The sequence below is a fragment of the Myotis yumanensis genome, unplaced genomic scaffold, assembly GCF_028538775.1.
Source record: "Myotis yumanensis isolate MYYU_CA2020_CCGP unplaced genomic scaffold, mMyoYum1.0.hap1 SCAF_4, whole genome shotgun sequence".
NCBI classification, from domain to species: domain Eukaryota; kingdom Metazoa; phylum Chordata; class Mammalia; order Chiroptera; family Vespertilionidae; genus Myotis; species Myotis yumanensis.
In genome coordinates, this window is record NW_027223755.1 from 77,247,916 (window position 1) to 77,268,783 (window position 20,868).

General features: G+C 38.0%; 1 protein-coding gene across 3 annotated transcripts in view; it reads left to right on the top strand.

Moving 5' to 3' along the window:
* The window catches only part of SLC12A2 (solute carrier family 12 member 2), an 88,309-nt gene that overhangs the window by 45,829 nt on the left and 21,612 nt on the right, over positions 1-20,868 (top strand). For all 3 annotated transcript variants that reach the window (XM_070412573.1, XM_070412574.1, XM_070412575.1), the window contains exons 10-17: positions 2,726-2,877; positions 9,065-9,172; positions 10,485-10,608; positions 11,621-11,722; positions 12,912-13,067; positions 14,356-14,455; positions 16,108-16,219; positions 18,015-18,155. In XM_070412573.1, coding sequence (XP_070268674.1) covers positions 2,726-2,877; positions 9,065-9,172; positions 10,485-10,608; positions 11,621-11,722; positions 12,912-13,067; positions 14,356-14,455; positions 16,108-16,219; positions 18,015-18,155 — 995 coding nt within the window. The remainder of the gene's footprint in view (positions 1-2,725; positions 2,878-9,064; positions 9,173-10,484; positions 10,609-11,620; positions 11,723-12,911; positions 13,068-14,355; positions 14,456-16,107; positions 16,220-18,014; positions 18,156-20,868) is intronic.

Sequence of the window (20,868 nt, forward strand, 5' to 3'; positions counted from 1 at the left end):
TGATGGAATTGGAGCTTAGAGATTTCACTACCAAGGATAACTGGTGCTTGCTTTATAGAATTGCTTTCATAGTAAAGTGGGTTTTGGTTTGTTTGTGTTTTTTTTAAATAAAGTCTTTAAAGGCTATTTATAATAGTAGGTTTTTTAAGTAAACATTCTAGTCTAGAAAAAAATTAAATAACTTAATTTACATATAATTTCCATGCAGTGATTAGAGGAATTGTCTCAGATTTACTACACTTTCATTAAAGTATATACCCAGGAAACATTCTTAAGATGTAAGCATTGCTTTTAATGTATAAACTCTAATTCAAATTTTATAGTTAAATGTTTTAAGCATATTGCAAAAGTAAATCTTATTTTAATACCAATTTAAAGAATCACAAACTCTAAATTCATAGACTATAGAATAAGGTTTCCATAGTATTTCACTAAGAAAATTTTATTTTTGCTGTACATTCCGTCATTTTTGGGAAGTCCTGACAGAACTGTTTTTACAAACTCTTCTGCTAATTTTCACAAATGTAATCCTATATAATAAAAGGGTAATATGCAAATTGACCCTAACAGCAGAACCACTGGGAATGACTGGTCACTATGATACACACTGACCACAAGGGGGCAGACGCTCAATGCAGGAGGTGGCCCTTGGTGGTCAATGCGCTCCCACAGGGGGAGCTCTGCTCAGCCACAAGCCAGGCTGACAGCTGCCAGCACAGTGGTGGTGGCAGGAGCCTCTCCCGCCTCCTCAGCAGCGCTCAGGATGTCCGACTACAGCTTAGGCCTGCTCCCTGCTGGCAAGTGGACATCCCCTGAGGGCTCCCAGGCTGCCAGAGGGATGTCTGACTGCCAGCTTAGGCCCGATCCCCTGGGGAGCGGGCCTAAGCCAGCAGGTGGACATCCCCCGAGGGGTCCCTGACTGCGAGAGGGCACAGGCCGGGCTGAGGGACCCCCTGAGTGCACAAATTTTTGTGCACTGGGCCTCTAGTATTGAAATAATCAGTAAATGAGAGTTGGAAATTCTAATAATCAGTATTGTAGCAGGTTAAACTAAAATTTAAAAAAGGAATTAGATTTCATTTAGCCTTAAAATCCATAGATAAATCTAATTTTTTAAAAACAAACTATATGCTATTTGTAATCTTACCAAAATATTTTTGTTCCCTTAAAAGTTTCTACCTAGTGTTCTTATATATTCTATACATAAGCTAAAGAAAATTTAGTTTTAATTTCACAAATGATATAAATGATTATATTTCAAATTAGAAACTAATTTGTTATAGCAGATAAGTGTTTTCTGTTTGTTTCTGACCCTCTAACACTACTGGCCCACATACTCATTTTATTCTGCCTACATTAGCCCTTGGAGCAATAGAAGTAGCCCTTTCTCCCTGGTCTTCAGTGACTGAACCAGTAAAGATTGCCTCTACACCAGTGATTGTGTAACTAGTTCAAAGCAATGAAGCCTTTTTCTCCAAAGCATATTTTGGAATGTGAAACACATAAAACACATAAAAGCATAACTGCTTTAGGCATAGACAGGCCTCCATCCCTATGGTTTCAGAAGTACCTTCAAGGAAACATGGTTTTTCAAACATTGCTCTGAAAGTTAGATGAAGAAATTTAAGAATAAAGAACCATGTGTATCTCTTGCTGGTGTGGCTCAGTTGGTTGAGTATTGCCCCATGTATCAAAAGGTCACAGGTTCAATTCCTGGTCACAGCACTTACCCAGGTTTTGGGTTGGTCCCTGGTCAGGGTACATATGTTTCTCTCTCTACCTCTCCCATCCTCTCTCTCTCTTTAAAAAAGAAAGAAAGAAAAGAACTATGTGTAGTCTGTTTAGTCATTAAAATATTCTTCCCTTTATTGGTCAGTTTTTGCTATAATGACTTATATCTGATTAGATAGTATTAAAATGCTTTAAAAGTAAAAATATATGAGGTCTAAGAAACCATTATTACTTACTATACATCATATGTTATTTCAAATAATGAATTGCTTTCTTCAAGAAAACTTTTACAATTTTTATTATGGGAATTTTCAATTTTGCACAAAAGTAGAGAAAATTTTCTAATGAACCCAATATAACTATTACCCAGCCTCAAAAAAATTTTCAAGAATTATTAGTACATGGTTAATCTTGTTTCATCTATACCCATTCACTCTGCTCTAAAGGTTATTTTTAAGCAAACCACAGATAACATATTTTCTTAATATCAGGTTAGACTTATTTGAGACAAAGGTTTAAATAGAATTATAATTTATTAATATTCAAATTGTTTTCCTGTACAGAAGAAATTACCTGAAGTCTGATCTTTGATAGGTTTCAAATATAAAGTACTTGAAGTATAGGAAAATGCTTCTGCCATGTGGAACTCTTTCAACACAAGGTTTTTATATTTGCTTAAGGACACATTAACCAAATAGGCCAGGGAATAGTTTTCCTAATATACCGTTTATAAACAACTATATTTCACAAACTTGTTAAGTGTATATGTGTAGATACTACTCTTTGTAAGGTTCCATTTCATTAAGATATTGGGGACAATGATGCTTTCCCAATTCTGTTCCACATAAAGCTATCTTAACTGTAAATGCAGTGTGTGCTAATATAAGCAAGTTTATATGCAGTCAGTATCATAATTTCTTTATGGGTATATATAATTTGAAATGAACATAAACATTAGCTATATTATTTGTTCTCATTGTCACTTGTGCTTCAGGTGCTTGTGTTGTTCGGGATGCTACCGGGAACATTAATGATACTATTGTGACAGAGCTAACAAACTGTACTTCCGCAGCCTGCAAATTAAACTTTGACTTTTCTTATTGTGAAAGCAATCCTTGTTCCTATGGCCTAATGAACAACTTCCAGGTGAGTATTAAATTTATGTTATACACATTCTATATTTATCTAGAGGTAAGACTACTATCAAATCTTACCATTCAGAGTACAGCAGTAACTTAGAAAGGAGGACTGTTTTTATATTATATCTAGATTTTTTTTTTTAAAGACTGTAGGTAACTAATTGGACAAACAGAAAAATATGAAAAGTTAAAATCTGAAGCCATTCAAGAGCAGAAGGACCTCCAAGGGTAATACCAAGAGTATAATATATGTAGTATACTGTTTCAGAAAGGAAGAAAGCATCGGAGGCATCTCACATATGGTTATGTTTGCTGAGCCTATTTCTGGATTCTCTGTCTATTCCATTGATCTGTGTATCTGTTCCTCCACTAATGCTATACATTATTGATTACTGTAGTTATAAAAGTCTTAAAGTCAGATTGATTGATTTTTCCCATTTTATCCTTTTTCAAAATTGTTTTAGCTATTTTAGTTCCTTTGCTTTTCCATATAAATTTTAGAATAATCTTAGTTTTTATTCTATCTGCAAAAAACTTGTATATCAATTTGGGGAGCATTGACATATTTACTGTGTTGAGTGTTCCAATCTATGAACACAGTATGCTTTTCCATTTACTTAAAACTTATTTGATTTCTTTCATTAGCATTGTGTAGTTTTCAGAATACAAGCCTTAAACATATTTTGTTAGATATACACCTAAGTATTTCATTTTTATTTTGAGCAGTTTAAATCCAAACTAACCGAAATGAGTTTAGTTTTCTAATTAAAGTATCTCAATTACTTTAAATATAAATACTCCTTTAAAAGTACTGGTTATATATATATATAAGCCTAAGTGACCCTTATGACCGAATGACCGGAATGGCCGGTCAACCAGTCGCTATGACTCGCACTGACCACCAGGGGCAGGCGCTCAACGCAGGACCTGCCCCCTGCTGGTTAGTGCGCTCCCAGAGCCAACCTCCCGCAGCCGGCCAACTGCCCGCGGTCCCTCCCCCCGGCCTGCCGGCTTCCTGGTGCTAAACCATTCATAGACGACCAGCTTCTGGGTCAGAGTTTCATACGTAGCAGAGCAGTCCCCTTGCTACGATCTATTGAAAATCAGCCCTCAACACAAGGATTTGTCTTGCTGCTGTCCTCTCCCTTCCCAGGGGGCCACCCACCTGCCACGGTGGTAGCACGGCAGCAAGGGAAGGGGGGGGAAGGGAACTGGGAACCACGCGGTGGCGGGGCGCCGACGGCAGTGTCCTTTCCTTCTGTGCCCAGCAACCATCTCCCAACACCGCCAGGACCTTTGGGGCCCGGGCTGGGACAGGGAACCAGGGGTGGGTGGCAGCAGATGCGGCATTTTTCCCAATGGGGCCAAGGGCCAGCTCCCTCCTTGGGGCCGGCGGCCAACCTCCCACAGTCCCTCCCCCCACCGGCCCCAATTAGCCCTGATAGCCAGGCCTAGGGACACCGCCCATGCATGAATTTGTGCACCAGGCCACTAGTTTTTTTAATATAAGTTATAGGTTTTAGAAACTGAGAGTCTATATATATAAAGAGCCAGGGTCTGTAACATCCAAAATGACTGAAGACTTGACCGAACACTGGAAGTCAGTCCTGCAGTCAGTGCTGGGTTGCCATGGTGACCCAGCACTGACTGCTGAGGGGGTTGCGGATCAGGCCCAGAGAGAGGCATGGAGAGAGAAGCAGGGTCTGATCTACAGCCTCAGTGGCAGCTGTCGATCAGCCCTTGTCCCTCTTTCTCTCCAGGCCTTCCCAGCAGCCTCGGGGGCTGCTGATCAGCCCCACATCTCTGATCAGGCCCGGAGATAGGCCTGGAGACAATGACTGGCATAGAAACCAACCAGAATCAAATCGGTGAACTGCGAGGAGCCAATGGCTGCCTAGGTGGAGGAGCTTTTGATGCTGACTGGCATAGAAACCGACCAATCAGAACCTAATCTGGGAGAACTGCAAAGGCAGAATCTAAGATGGGGGCTGAGGAGGGGTTTTAAGGGCAACAGCTGTTCGGTATAAGGTGTAAGAAAGCGGTTTCATTTTTTTTTCATGATCAGTTTGGCAGTATTGTGCATATAGCTGGCTATCAGCCCAGATATAGGGATTACGTGTTTTTGTTTGCCAAGAGCACCTCCTCCTCCTGAAAAAGACCCCCTCCCCCCCCATTTAAGCAATCCTATCCTATATAATCTATCTATACTAATAATCTATACTAATAAAAGGGTAATATGTTAATTATATCGGATCAAATGGCATCTTCAGGACATCTGACTTCCTTCTGGACAAAGCAATTATGATGGGGGCCAAGGCAGAGGCAGTTAGGGGCAATCAGGCCAGCAGGGGAGGGCAGTTGGGGGCGAGATAAGGCCGGCAGTGGAGGGCAGTTAGGGGTAATCAGGCAGGCAGAGGCAGGTGAGCAGTTAGGAGGCAGCAGTCCCAGATTGCGAGAGAGATGTCCAACTGCTGGTTTAGGACATCCCCCAAAGGGTCCCCGATTGGAGAGGGTGCAGGCTGGGCTGAGGGAACCCCCCACCTCCCCCATGCATGAATTTTGTGCACTGGGCCACTAGTAGGTTATATAAAGGGCGAAGGAGCCCTAACCAGTTGCCTTAGTGGATAGAGCACTGGCCTGCAGACCGAAGGGTCCCGAGTTCAATTCTGTCTAGGGCATGTACCTTGGTTGCAGGCTCCTCCCCACCTGGGCTGCATGCAGGAGGCAACCAATTGATGTGTTTTTCTCACCTCAGTATTTCTCTGTCTTTCCCTCTCTCTAAAAATCAATGGAATAATATTCTCGGGTGAGGATTAAATAAAATAATAAAAAACAAAAAAATAAAGGGAGAAGGAATTACTAAGATAATTTTGAGAGCTGCTTGTTAAGTCATAGAATGCTAGAAGGAAAATAACACAAAAGATGTAATAGATTCAGGAGACTAAAACATCTATTTTTATAATAGATGTAAATTTTTACAATAGATGGTTCTACTAATTCAAAGTAAAAATTTTGCTTCCTAATGTGTTCCCAGTATTATGTAAACACATTAAGCAGAATAGTTGAGGATTTAATATATTTCAGAAAATTATAAATTTTATTTAGAATATATAAATTTTATATAAAAAATCTGGGACTTAAATTTTTAATGGCATTATTTTTATTTTCTATTGTATCATTTCAAGCAATTGACTACACTTTCTGTGGTTTTAAATATTGAACCCAATTATGTAACAGAAGTTTGTTTTTGCTAGTCACAAGACTAGGCAAAATCATAGGAATGAAAGAAAGTATTCATGTCCAGCTAATGATTCAGGCCAATTCTGACATTGATATTGTGTATGAAACGCACAAATGTTGGTCTCTCCCTAGTGACTGAAATGCCAATCAGATTTCTGCGTTGCTGCCTTAAAATAGAAAAGTACGTTGTCTTTATCAAGTCTAGTACGGACTCATTCAAATAAAGAGGAGTTTTGTATACATAAATCTGATTTTCTCATTAATAGAAATGAAAGAGAGAGAAATTGCCTCCAACTATGTGCCCCTACCAGGACTGAACCTGCCTCCTAAGTATGTGCTCTTACACTGGGAATCAAACCTGAGATGACACTCTAACCAATTCAGCCACACCTGCCAGGGCTCAATTTGGTATTTTGACAAATTTCAAAAATGCAGAAAGAACAGTGCAATGAATATCTGTGTACCTACCCTTCACTTATATTTACTAGTTGTTTATATTTTGCCCCATTCCTTTCTATGTATGTCTATTCTTTCTCCTCTCAAACATATAAGAATAAATTGTAGACATTGCAACATGACAGTCACTTTGAAGTATTTAAAACATTCTGTACAAGTACAGTACAATTATCTCATTCAGGCAATTTAATGTTGATGAAATACTTCTATCTAAATATACCATATTCATATTTCTCTGCCTGTCCCACAAATGTCGCTTATAGCTATTTTTCCCCACATTTAGGATCCAAACTGGGATCATGAATGGCAGTTACCATGTTATTTTAAAATCCTTTAACCTAGAGGAGTCCCCAATTTGCCTATTTTAATCTTTCAATATGCTGACACTTTGAAGAGTTAGGGCAGGTGTTCTGCATTGTACCCCTCAGTTTGGATTTATCTGATTGTCTTATGATCTAAATGATCTATCCATTTTTTTAAAAAATACTTCATTATTGGGAAATGTTTGAACATGTACAAAGATAGGGAAAGCAAAACAAACACTCAAAAATCATAATACCAATTTATTATCTTAACATCCAAAAAATAACCTTCCTGATGGAAGTATATCACATCACCTTGAAATATTCTTGCTAGAAAATTTATACTTCAATCTGATTAACTCCATATCTACTGAGCAGTTGGCTAAAATTCAGAGGTGAGAAGAAACAGGTTAAACAACAAAGTGGAAATGCAGTCAGCAAAATCCAGAGTGGGGGGAAGGTTTATAGGAGAAATGACATAAAAATAATAAAATGTAAAAGGAAAAGATGAACCTGCAGATTTTTAAAGAGACTTTTAAGAGACACATTAATTGTAAAGTATAATCTTTTTGCCAATCCTGATTTGCATAAACCAGTTTGAAAAGCAAGAGAAGAGGGATAATTTGGGAAATTTGAATGCTGTGTGGCTATTTGGTGCTGTAAAGAAATTAATTTAGTTTTTAAGCAGTGACAGGGCTTTGCAGTTACAGGTTTTAAAAGTTCTTACCCATCTATATATATAAAAGCCTAAGCGACTGTCCAGCTGTTCTACTGGTAGCTGTGATGCGCACTGACCACCAGGGGCAGATGCTCAACACACAGGCATGGAAACATGAAACAGACTGATGAATCTCAGTGAGAAGGGGAGAAGGGGAAGGCCAGGAAGAGATTAACCAAAGATCTTATATGCATACTAGAGGCCAGGTGCACGGATTCGTGCACTGGTGGGGTCCCTTGGGCTAGCCTGCTGGGATCAGGCCAAAACTGGCTCTCTGACATCCCCTGAGGGGTCCTGGACTGCGAGAGGGCGGTGCTTGGGTAATGCACCCTGGAATCGGGCTCCATCCGCTCTTCTCCCAATATTGTGTCACTTTCTCTCTGTATCTGTCTCACTTCTTTCATCTCACTTTACCCTAAGTTTGGCAGTAACTGATGACTTGTGGGCATTTAACTGCAAAATGTAATTATTTAGCAAACAGGATTTACTTAGCCTGGAATATAGTTGGCCTAGGGCAGGATTCTGCTCAATGTCAGGCTCCCACACAGGCCCTTCCACCCAGGTGGAGTACTGCGGCAGCGGGAACCTCCTTCTTCCCACCTGAGCTGCTCTTTCGCCTCCTTCCCTTCCCGGAGGTTGCCCACTGGTGCTATTGTCCACCCAGAAGGAGGGAAGCCACAGCCAGTTTCCCAACTGAGACTGGTAGTGGGAAAATATGCTGTCTCCACTGGAAATTGATATTAAGTGGATGGGCCAGCATGGGTGCCAGATGTCAGGGCCATAGCCAGTAGGTCCTGCACTTCTCATCATTTAACTAATTGAATCGAAAAGTTTCTGTAAGGCCCAGACCTACAACCTCTGCAATGGGCAGAGGACTCATGCACATGTGGGGTCCCTTGGCCTGGCCTGCGGGGATTGGGCCATAACCAGCTCTCCGACATCCCCTGAGGGGTTCCAGACTGTGAGAGGGTGGTGCACCCCCGAATTGGGCTCCCTCCTCTGGTTCCAGGTGCATCACCCGGGAACCGAAGCTGCCAAGTCACCCCAGCTCGGCAGCTCCTACGTTGAGTGTCTGCCCCCTGATGGTCAGTGTGTGTCATAGCTACTGGTCAGCTGGTCTAATGGTCGGCCTGTTGCTTAGGCATTTATATATATAGATGATATCTGCAGTTTGATTCACCATAATGTGTAGATTGGCCCTGAGTAGGTCATTGTTGAAACTAGGTGATGGATCCTTGATGATTCAATATGCTCTTCTCTCTGTCATTGTGTGTCATTTATTTTATAAAATAAAAAGTTTTTTAAGGTAAGTGCTAGTGGTCGATCTATTTCTGAATTTGTAATGCCCATAACAATTTATTACTGTTTACTATTATCAAATTTTTCCCAATATTAGTCTCCTTCATTAGAATAATGATGTATAGTATTATGTTCTTGTTTTTAAGACTTATTTTTCCATTTTATCACTTTTTTTTAAGGTAATGAGCATGGTGTCAGGATTTGCTCCATTGATTTCTGCAGGTATCTTTTCAGCCACTCTTTCTTCTGCATTAGCATCCCTTGTGAGTGCTCCCAAAATATTTCAGGTAAGTACTTTCATATTACAATCTTTATTAAAGGAGAGTTCAGGTAATAATGTCTGCGATTGTTAATATTTTTAAATTAATTGCTTCTGTCAATCCCAGATGTATATTATTATAACACACACACACACACACCGACTGGTATATTTAATTTTATGCATATGAATGTGGATATTTATATATTTGAATATGTATATTTATATAACATTTGTGCATTTACATACTGTTAGAGTGTAGTCTTTGAATTGTGTTTCTGGAAGTAGTAATAAATTTTTGCTTTTTTGGATATTCTCTGTTAGTATAAATTTTCATAATGTTGTACCAAAGATAAGGAGTGCGGTCCAAGACCATAAATCAGAAGAATTAAAGTATCTTGTTTCCAATAGCATGACGCCAACCTAAATGTTTTATTTTACAGATGTCTGAATGCCTAATATGTGCTACACATTGAGTATAATGATGAATGAGATAGATATTATCTCCCTTTAATGAGCATTAAATGAATAGCTGATACTGAATAGGAAGTATTTTTTATTACTAAATCAAATCAAAACGTTGATTCTGCAGCTTTGTTTTTAATGTTGTAGTTGTAGCCAGTCAGTACACTGAAGATTTAGGATATCTTTCTTAAAACAGTTTTCAGGCCCTGGCCAGTTTGGGTCAGTGGTTAGAGTGTTGACCCAAAGACTGAGGGGTTGGAGGTTCGATGCTGGTCAAGGGCATGTCTCAGTTGCCCCGGCCCCAGTCGGAGTGCATGTGGGAGGCAACCAATCAATGTATCTCTCTCACAGAGATGTTGCTCTCTCTGTCTCTCTCCCTTTCTCCCACTCTCTCTAAAAATCAATGGAGAAAATATCCTTGGGTGAGGATTAACAAAACACACACACACACACACACACACCCTCAACCAGTTTCTACTATTGTTTTAAGAAAAATAAGTTCTGTAATTAGGATTCTTATCTGCTTTAAGTCTAGTATTTGGACTTGTTGTAAAGCAGTTCCCATCTCTGTCATACTTCTCAAGCTTCTAAATTTCTTTTATTTGTATGCCTTCTTTCCTGGTTCCTTCTTCATAAAAGAATTTCAGCATGGGGAGGGAGTAAGGCGGATAAAAACTTCTGGTATTCTATACTCTTTCTGGTTCTTAAAATGTTTGACTCTCCTGTACAGTATGTAGGTGAAGCAGTATGAGATAGGGGAAATGAAGAGGACGAAGAATTAGAAACATGGACTCCATTCCTGACTAACCAGTTGTCACTATAAGCAAATCTGTATGTCAAAATGTTTCATTTTATTGTTTACATTTTTTCATTAGGCTCTATGTAAGGACAACATCTACCCAGCTTTCCAGTTGTTTGCTAAAGGTTATGGGAAAAATAACGAACCTCTTCGTGGTTACATCTTAACATTCTTAATTGCACTTGGATTCATCTTAATTGGTTAGTCAAATAAATGGTGTGCTAATGTAGGTTTTGGTGCATTTATAATGTTAGCTCTAAACATTGAATTATTAAATAATAAATAATGCTACTTTGCCTAGTTTACTAAATTAGTTTCTGATCAAATGAAAGAGTGTTTAAAAAATACTGCAAATAATAGCACTCAATACATATTTTCTTAAATTTTTACTATCACTAAGTCCCCATTAGGGGTAGAAAGAACTCTTAGGTTGTTGTCCCTAAAAAAAAATTCAATAATAGCATAAAGAAAAGGATTTCAGCATCTGCCCTAAAAGTGGGGCCTCTACTTATCTGCTCTTTGCCTCTGATCACCAGTCCATTCGACTTTTATTAAAAGTCTGATTATGCCACCAGGTATGGAAACTAACTCTCATGTAATGCTAGGTATGTATTTGGTATAGCTGCTTTTTGAGAACAAGTTGGCAACATTTAGTAAAGTTTTCCAAAATTCAGCAATTCTCTTTAGGGGAATGTGCCCTACAGAAACTTGCATTTGAGCCCATATACAAGAATATTTTAGTGTTAATTATAATAGTAAAAAATGTAAGCAACCTGAATGAATATCTATCAGTGGAAGAATGAAACTGCAAAATAATATTTAGCAGTAAAAAAGAATGAACTTGGTTTTTACATATCAATATGGATAAACTTCAAATATAGAAAGTGTAAAGTCGAATTGCATGTAACTTTTAAAATACCCCAAACATTACTACATAATACTGATTGACTATGTATGTAGTAAAACTATATAGCATTGGAAAAGAATATACCAGTTTTGGAAGAGTGATGTATACAGGGGGTTTCAACTGTACGTTTCAGATTTGATTTCTTAAAAGTACATGAAGTATACATGGCAAAATGTAGTTATTAAATCTGGATGGCCAATATAGGAGTAGCTTTATGCCATTATCTAAAGTTTTGAAATAATTCATAATTTTGAAAAGTTAAAAATGTCTAATATGTCAGTAAATATGCCTTGTTTCTTTTGCAGCTGAACTGAACGTTATTGCTCCAATTATCTCTAACTTCTTCCTTGCATCCTATGCTCTGATCAATTTTTCAGTATTCCATGCATCACTTGCAAAATCTCCAGGTGATTTTATACTTTTAAAAAGTTTTTTAAATGTAATGTCTTTGATTCTAGAGGAAATAAAACACATTTTAAAAAATAGTATGTGTGGGATTAGCTCATTAATGCTCAGTCTGCCTTTATAATCGAGTCAAATTGAGTCTTTAAAGATCTCTTTATTGTGAACTTTACTGATAATATTCTGTATTTTGTTTTAAAAATCTGAGCAGCACTGTGAAAGACTTACTTTGCTTTATTTTTGTTTATTTATCTGCTTTCTCTTTCAGTTCTAAGAATATTATGATACTGGGGGTCCACTGCATAAATTTGTGCACCTTGAAAGGAACTGTGGGCCGCAAGGCTGTGGTGGGCACAGGGGCGGGTCTTGGCCAGCCCCTTCCGCTGTGGCCCCTGGTCCCCTGTCTGCCAGCAGCCCTGCTCCCACCACCACCATTCCCATGCGCTGATGGCGCCAGTCCCGTTTGCACCCGCTTGAAGGCGCAGAGCGATTAGGGCCAGCGCCAGTAGCAGGTGCAAGCAGGATTGGTGCCATCAGTGGGTGCGAGTGGCGGCTGCTGCCCCGATCACCCCTCAGGAGCCAGGGGAGGTGGAGAAGCCCTCAGGGGCAGTCAGGGCCAGCAGCTGCTGCTTGCACGCGCTGATGGCACCGAGCGATTGGGACTGGCACCAGGCGCTGGCAGTGGGTGCAAGCAGGGCCGGCACCAGCAGTGGGTGCAAGCGGGGCCATTGCTGGCAGCGGGTGTGAGAGGTGGCTGCTGGCCCCGATTGCCCCTCAGGAGCAGGGGGAGGTGGAGAAGCCCTAAAAATCAAGAAAGAAAACCACCACACTATTTAAGACTCAATTTAAACTTCTTTTTAAAAAACCATCTTTAGTTTTAAGTGTTCACTATGGTAGGTTGATTAACACTTTTTTTTGGTAAAGAGTTTACTGGATACAGAACTAGTAAGATAAAATAATGTGGAAGTAAATAGGTGTGCCCTTTTCATGGCTGTCAAGAATTGTGAAATTAAATCATGATCTATGCTCTATAATTTTACTGTTATGTATTAGCTTTATACTTACTGTTTAAAGCCCTCTCTTGTAGCAGCCATAAAGAAAGTTATTTTTTGCATACATATGAACTATTGTCTAAAGCAGATAGATGATGTATGTGAGTGACTTATATTAATCTATTTTATTTGTTATTGATAGGATGGCGTCCTGCATTCAAATACTACAATATGTGGATATCACTTATTGGAGCAATTCTTTGTTGCATAGTAATGTTTGTCATTAATTGGTGGGCTGCATTGCTGACATATGTGATAGTCCTTGGGCTATATATTTATGTTACCTATAAAAAGCCAGGTCAGTAAACTTTTCTATTTAGAATTTTAAGCTACAAACATCTAGAAGTTCTTTGTTACTTTTCATATCTAAGCATCATCTGATATATAATTAAATGGTACTTTATATAGCCAAATTGGCCAGGGCTGTGTAAAACTTCAAATATTTTATTTCCAAATACATGTAGTTTTAATGAAAGAATTGTGACATTTTATTCTATGGAATTCCATTATTTTCCATAAATTAAATTTAATTTTATTTGTAGAAAAATAACAAATTCATATATTTAACATTCTGTTGCACTCAACAAATTTTAAAATTATTATTTGAAAGGCTTTGATTTGCAGTACTATAGAAGCTTGATAGCTTAATAAGCATATGTATGTATGCTCAATCTACCTACTGTACCTACTGTAATACCATGGAATTCACAAAATACCAGGACACCTATTATCTTCCCACTAGTTTACGTGTGGTGGGGAAAATTGGACAAACGTGTTTTAACTGGAAAATGGTCACAGATTACCTTGAATGTGTTTTATTAATAACTATTGGTATATCTTCACATAACAGGATGCTAAGATATATTAGGATTGGTCCACTATTCACTATGGTGACCTGTAACACAGAAGAAAGATCCAGTGATATAGGTTTAAAAGGTTTTGGCTTAACAGAATAGATTAGGAAGAGATTACAAGAGTAGTTGCAGTGTAGTCGTGAGGAAACATTTTGTAATTATAATACTACAGCATGAGGTTTTGGATTACAGTGGTGGTTTTAGAAATGAATTGGCAAAGGATACTATTTTAACCATCTTGGAAGCAATAATTTCTCTAATATGCCTATTAAGTCTCTAAAGTAACAAATGCCTAAAATCATTTGTGTTTAGACTGTTTATCAATAAGAAAAAAATTTCCCTATTAAAATAACTTAAAATTGTTAAGTACTATAAATAACATTTGGAGAGCTGCCTCTTTTCCTTTTAACCTTTGGCAATATAAACAATAATTTTAAAATGTTTCCTTTATTTATAAAAGACTCTTGAATTGCATGCATAGCATTTCTGCAGCCCTGTCATCTCCTTCTTTTCTAAATTGTACTTTCTCTTTAAATGCAATTATAGTTCACATTAGCATTTTCTTAATGTCATGCTGTGAACTTGAACTATTAAAAGTTTCAACTATAATAGTTTATTTTAGCAACTGACTTTTTAAATGGGAAAGCATTGTTTACTTCTCTGTGTGTCTCACTGGTTACTGATTGGCTGTTAATATTGGTGTTCTGCTGCATGAACACTATCTTCCCACAGATGTGAACTGGGGATCCTCCACACAAGCCCTGACTTACCTGAGTGCACTGCAGCATTCCATTCGACTTTCTGGAGTGGAAGACCATGTGAAAAACTTTAGGTAAGTGATAAGGTAATATAGAAACATTTGTCTTAGGTGGCAATCAGTTATTCACTTATTGTTCAGTAACATTTTTATATACTGATACTTCAGGAGAAGTTCTCAAAAAGTATACATAGAATATTTGTTGTTGTTGGACTTGGGCAGTTAATTCAAGAACAAGGTTGAGGTTCTTAGTTATCAGATTTTACAAAGAGGTAAATTATCATCTACAAAATATCATCTGAAAACTTCTATTTTTATATTTTTCCATTGATTTTTAAATTTTATTTTCAAGAGAGTGTGGAAGGGAGGGAGGAAGGAGAGAGACAGAGAGAGAGAGAGAGAGAGAGAGAGAGAGAGAGAGCGCTATCACTGTGAAAGAGATACATTGATTGGTTGCCTCCCACACATGCCCCAACCAGAGCCAGAGATTGAACCTGAAACCCAGGTATGTGCGCTTGAGCGGAAATCATATCTGTGGTCCTGTGGTGCTTGGGTCAACACTCTAACCACCTAGGAGCAACAGTGGCCAGCTTCCTTATTAAAGGACACATCCTGGAAACAGGAATATCATGTGGGCTGTAAATCAGTCATGAGGCTAGTTTTAGCTGCTAGGAAGGCTAGAAATGTAATCTGTACCTGGGAGCCCACCTAACCTGCTAAAGCTCAGATGGGGACAGTGGACTATATTAGCAGGCTGGGCCAGAGAGGATGATTTCACGTTTGATTACTCCAAAGCAGTTCTCCCAGACAGAATTGTTTTTTTAGATAGCTTGCTAAAATTATGAATGTTAGTATATTTTCCATTTTTATTCAGGCTTTCATGCTTATTTTATGAGTACAGTCAGTAACTACCCCAATAATTAGTGATTAAAGCAGAATTTTTAGTCTGTTTGCTTTTTGTTATTTTAATTGTACAAATTCTTGTTTTAAAGAATATTTGCCTATCTGTTTGAACTTATAAAAAGGTACCTAAATGTTTTTTCATCAAAAAACTGATTTCCATTTGTAGTCAGGGAAAATAAATATGAAAGTCATGCCACTGTCATTTTAATTGAATTTTGGCTCTCGCCATAATTAATTAGATTCAAAACGTTTAGTCCAAATAGAAGCCATAGAAGCCTTTTTTTCACCATAGGTGCTTTTACTTATATGGCAGCAGCCATAAAAATTAAGCTAGAATAGAGAGGGCTAATATTACAAAGCCGAAGTAATTATCATGTCATCAAGCTAAGAAGGACAGTGACCTGTTTTTTGTACATGAAGTCAATGCCATGCTCTGAGGAAGTTTTGTGAATTCCTTGAAAGAACTGGGATATTTATTACCTTTACAAGATGCAAAGTTGTTACATAATTTTTAATCAGTATGGTCATTTCCTTCTGTAATACCTACCAGAATCTTGATGTATCATATTACCTATTACTTTCGAAGAACATTTGGCATGATGTTTGTTCTAAGAAGGTTCTGTTTCTGCATTTCTCATACATATATCAAGAAACCCTGACTAAAAGTCATCTTTTATGAGAATCCTGTGGCATATGTCTTAAGGACACCTACTTGAATGAGATTCTAGTGTAATAATATATTCTTAGAGAAACAACTTAAAGTCATGTGCATGTTACCAAAAACCTAAACTCTAATTTTGTTTTTATTTTTAATCATAAATTAGGCCACAGTGTCTTGTTATGACAGGTGCTCCAAACTCACGCCCAGCTCTACTTCATCTTGTCCATGATTTCACAAAAAATGTTGGTTTGATGATCTGTGGTCATGTACATATGGTAAGTGTTTGTTTTGTTTTCTATATTAAAACATTTTTTACTCTGTATATAATTTGTGGGGCTTTCTAGACCTGAAATAATTTGATAAGATAAACAAATCTGTTGCATGTATTTTTTTAAAAAGGCAGTTATTTTTGTCAAAATATTTTTGCTACTAAACTGTCTTAAAATCTTATTTCTAAAACGATATTAGAATTTGAAATCTCGCCAAAACTGGTTTGGCTCAGTGGATAGAGCGTCGGCCTGCGGACTGAAAGGTCCCAGGTTCGATTGTGATCAATGGCATGTACCTGGGTTGCGGGCACATCCCCAGTAGGAGATGTGCAGGAGGCGGCTGATCGATGTTTCTCTCTCATCGATGTTTCTAACTCTCTATCTCTCTCCCTCCCTCTCTGTAAAAAATCAATAAAATATATTTAAAAAAAAAGAATTTGAAATCTTAATTGTTTTTCTTATTTATTTTGGGTAGATTTTAGCAACCTATATTGCCCTTATGGAATGGTTTGGTTAAGCAAAGTAGCTTCTTGATAACTAAGTAAGGGAGCTAAATGAAATGTAGTATGTATTTTTTCTTACTGATATTTCCCATAAAGTCCTGAGAACACTGGGAATATTTACTTACCAGAAAAAAAAGTTGGAGGAGGTAGACAAATCACCATGAATATCTCTAGTATCCAGTATATAAGAAGAATAGAGCGAATGCTGAATTTCCAAGTTCAAACACTTTTAATTACTCATTAATTTTTGTTTTGACCATGAGTAAAACAATATTAAAAATAGTGGTAAACTTTTGTCTAAAAGTAGTTTTCTGTTTTTTGGTCTGTTGGCTATTGAAAATAGTCACTAGAAGATGGATCACTTGTTATGCATAAGAAATTGGAGTATTTATCAGGTTAGCTTTTCTCCCAAGCTCTATTGTTTGGTGCTAGAAATGTGTGTTGTATGCCCATGTCCAAGCCCCTGCTAGAGTTGCTCTTCTACTTAAATAGTAGCAAAGTCAAAGCTGTGTTGTGTGTGTAGGGTGGTGGAAGAAGACATTTAGACACTGATCCCACTTGGGACCTGAGGAGTTTCCTAGTTTGTCTCCAAGTTCATCAATTCAAGTTGGGATCTTGAGCACAAGAAATTAGATATGGGGCAATTTTTCTATGAGGAAAGATAAGTTGTATTTTTCTTTTGCGTATTCATGTGTAATTAGGGAAGGCTCTTAAACTTATTTTTAGATTTTTGCTTTATACATTTGTATATTACACATTTATGTGTTGCTTGCAAGGATCAAATTGAATTGCAAGTTTAAAAAGCTCATTTCCTGCCCTGGCCAGTGTGGGTCAGTGGCTAGAGCGTCAGCTTGAGCACTGAAGGGTCTTGGGTTCCATTTCTGGTGAAGGGCATAATAACAGACATTTGGGACAAACAGCTGGGAAACTTTCTCTGGAACAACAGAAAGCTCTTTTTTTCTGCATAATATTTTCTCCAGATTCGATAACTTCTATTTGCATTTACTTAATACAAAAAACTTCTTGTTTTTCAGTCTGTGTTTCTTTCTCTTCTATTCCCTCTTCTACAGGCACTCCCTGTGTGCCTTTACTATTTCATCAACTCCATCTTTTTATAATCTTTTTATAATCAAGTATTGGAAAGAATTCACTTACATGAAAATGAAATGCCGTTATTATACTTTTCTCCCCAACCCCCAATGTTTAGGCACCTTGTTTAAGCCAATATAATAGATTTTTATAAATGTGGAATAGATTATCTTTCAATTAAAGTTATTATTAATATTTTTACCTTACAGGGGCCACGAAGACAAGCCATGAAAGAGATGTCCATTGATCAAGCTAAGTATCAGCGATGGCTTATTAAAAACAAAATGAAAGCCTTTTATGCTCCAGTACATGCAGATGACTTGAGAGAAGGAGCACAGTATTTGATGCAGGTAAATTTCTTATGTCTTTCAAATGACATTTTAGTTTATTGTAAGCTTTTAAAAACTCTTATGCTAGGTTTCATTCTTCATATTGATATAGATGGTAAACCTTTTAAAATATCTTTATTAAAGTAAACTAAGATTTGTATAATTTGAGAGGTAAAGGGACTATAAAAACAATGTGCTTTTGGCTTATTGAAGAACCTATTATCTTAGCCTATTTCTCTAACCTTAATGGGTTTTTGTTTTTTGTAGGAGTATGATGTAATGGCAGCCCTTATTTAGTTTGTTTTTTTTTTAAATCTAGTTCTTTATTGTATTTTTCACTATTTATTTACTAGTACTAAACTTAGACTTCTTTTTCAGTTTTGTGTATGGCATAGTAGCCCGATTGTGGAATTTAGAGTCAGCTGTAGGGTTAAAGGCTAGCACTGCCACTTCCTCATTATGGATTTGGGACTGAGCAAGTCAACAAAATACTCTGAAATTCAGTTTCCTCTCCTCTGAAACTCTAAAGGTTGTGGGAAGAAAAAAAATGGGTTGATACAGTGTTTGCCAACAGATTTTTACAGGAACCCCTTTCTTCAAAAAAAGCTTTCTCATTGAGTTAATTGTGGAGCTATTTTGCTAAATAGAAGTTGTAGGCTCAGTACTGTCATCTAAGCCCTTTCTGTTTTGTGTTTCTTGAAACTTGACAAACATAGGGTTAACAATAGGCTAGGCCAGTGGTCGGCAAACTGAGGCTTGGCAAACTGCGGCTTGGCAAACTGCGGCTCGCGAGCCACATGCGGCTCTTTGGCCCCTTGAGTGTGGCTCTTCCACACAATACCGATTTCTGCGCATGGGCCACGAAGTTTCAGTCGCACTGTATGTGCACGCCTGCACGTGGTATGTTGTGGTATTTTGTGGAAGAGCCACATTCAAGGGGCCAAAGAGCAGCATGTGGCTTGTGAGCCGCAGTTTGCTGACCATGGGGCTAGGCAATCCTCAGGATTCATAAGAGGTGAGAGTGGGGTTGCTTTGGCAGATATCATGAGACCATAGTAATTAAGACACTGTGGTATTGAAGTAGCAATGAAAGAAAAGAGAAGAAATAGAGCCACCCATTTAGGAAATTTAATATTTGACCGAGGTGGCATTGAAAGGATCAGCTGGGACAATTGATTATCCATGGATTAAAGACTTGTATGAAAGGCAATTTTTAAAAACTTTTAAAAGAAAATATAGGGAAGACTTTTTAAAAAATGAGACAATGCTTTCCTGCTTATAATGAAAACGAAAAAAAAGGAAGCCACACATCAAAGGAGATAGATCAGAATATACAGGGTGGGTTTACAGTTATAAGTACTTTTATTATTATTTATTAACTATCATATTATTTTCCAAACGAACAACTGTAAACCTACTTTTGTCCACCATGTATAAAGCAATACTATCTATATATAAAAGGCTAGTATGCTAAGTGTCCGACCGTCTGACTGGTTGTTATGATGTGCACTGACCACCACGGGGCAGACGCTCAACTCAGGGGCTGCCGTGATGTGCACTGGCCATTTACAGAGAAACAGCACCGCGGACCTGGCTCCCACAAAACAATACTTGGCTTCCCCCAAGTGAGACACAGGCCCCGCCATCACCCCGGAGCAACACCAAATCGCAGCCCACACTGCCGAGACCACATGGCACAAAATGCGGCCCACAGCCCAGCCCAGCCCAGAAATGGTGGCTGTGGGCACCAGGTAATAACATCACGTAGCAACGCCCGGCTTCCTCTCTCTAGCGACTAGCCTTCTTGGAGTTTGTTCAGCCCAGGAACACGACTGGCTTTATAGCCAGGCGGAAACATTTTACACTTTAACCAAATGTCTGTGAAGTGTTTTCCTACGTCCCATCTCATTTGATTCTCACAGAAGTCCTGGAGTAGGTAGATAGGAGACTCAGTGGAATCCTATTTTCTTTTCATTAGCTGGAAAATGGAGATTTAGAAAGCTTAGAAACTTGAACTGACTGAAACGAAGAAATGGTGAACCTTGAAAATGACTTAAGGTTTTCTCACTGCGCAGAATATAGTCAAATACTGCTGCAGTTAAATATTTTACCTTTTGTTCTCCCTGCATCTATAATAATAATAATAATCTGCTTCATGTTGATGTTTACTGCTGTGTTGTTGACAATTACCTGAAAGAGAAGTTGGGGTGCTTCATTCAGCTGGAAAAAGTTTAGCTAAATCAGAAAGCAGGTCTAATTAAGCAAATTTATCTTTATATATAAAGCTCTCCCTGGTGCCAATTGCACACATGTGTTTCAGTCTGTCATTGTTGATCATGAATTTGGTTGACACTTCTATTATAGAGAAAGGGCGAATAGCGATATTAAAATATTTCTTCTAATTAATTTCCTTTCAATGTGCACAAATTTGTGCACCAGGCCACTAGTAAATTAGTAAGAGAAAAAAGGAAGCAAAAGATAACAAGGTGAAGAGGAAACCCAAATGATAGACATAAAAATTAAAACTGCATACCCATCAGAGTGACCAAAATTAAGCCTGCCAAGTGTTAAAAATTGTGTAGAGAAATTGGAATAGTTGAACTGTGTGGTAGATTGGACAGTTACTTTGTACAGCAACTTGGCAATGTCCTGCAAATTTCAAAGTGTGGATATCCTAGGACAGTGATGGCGAACCTATGACACGCGTGTCAGAGGTGACACGCGAACTCATTTT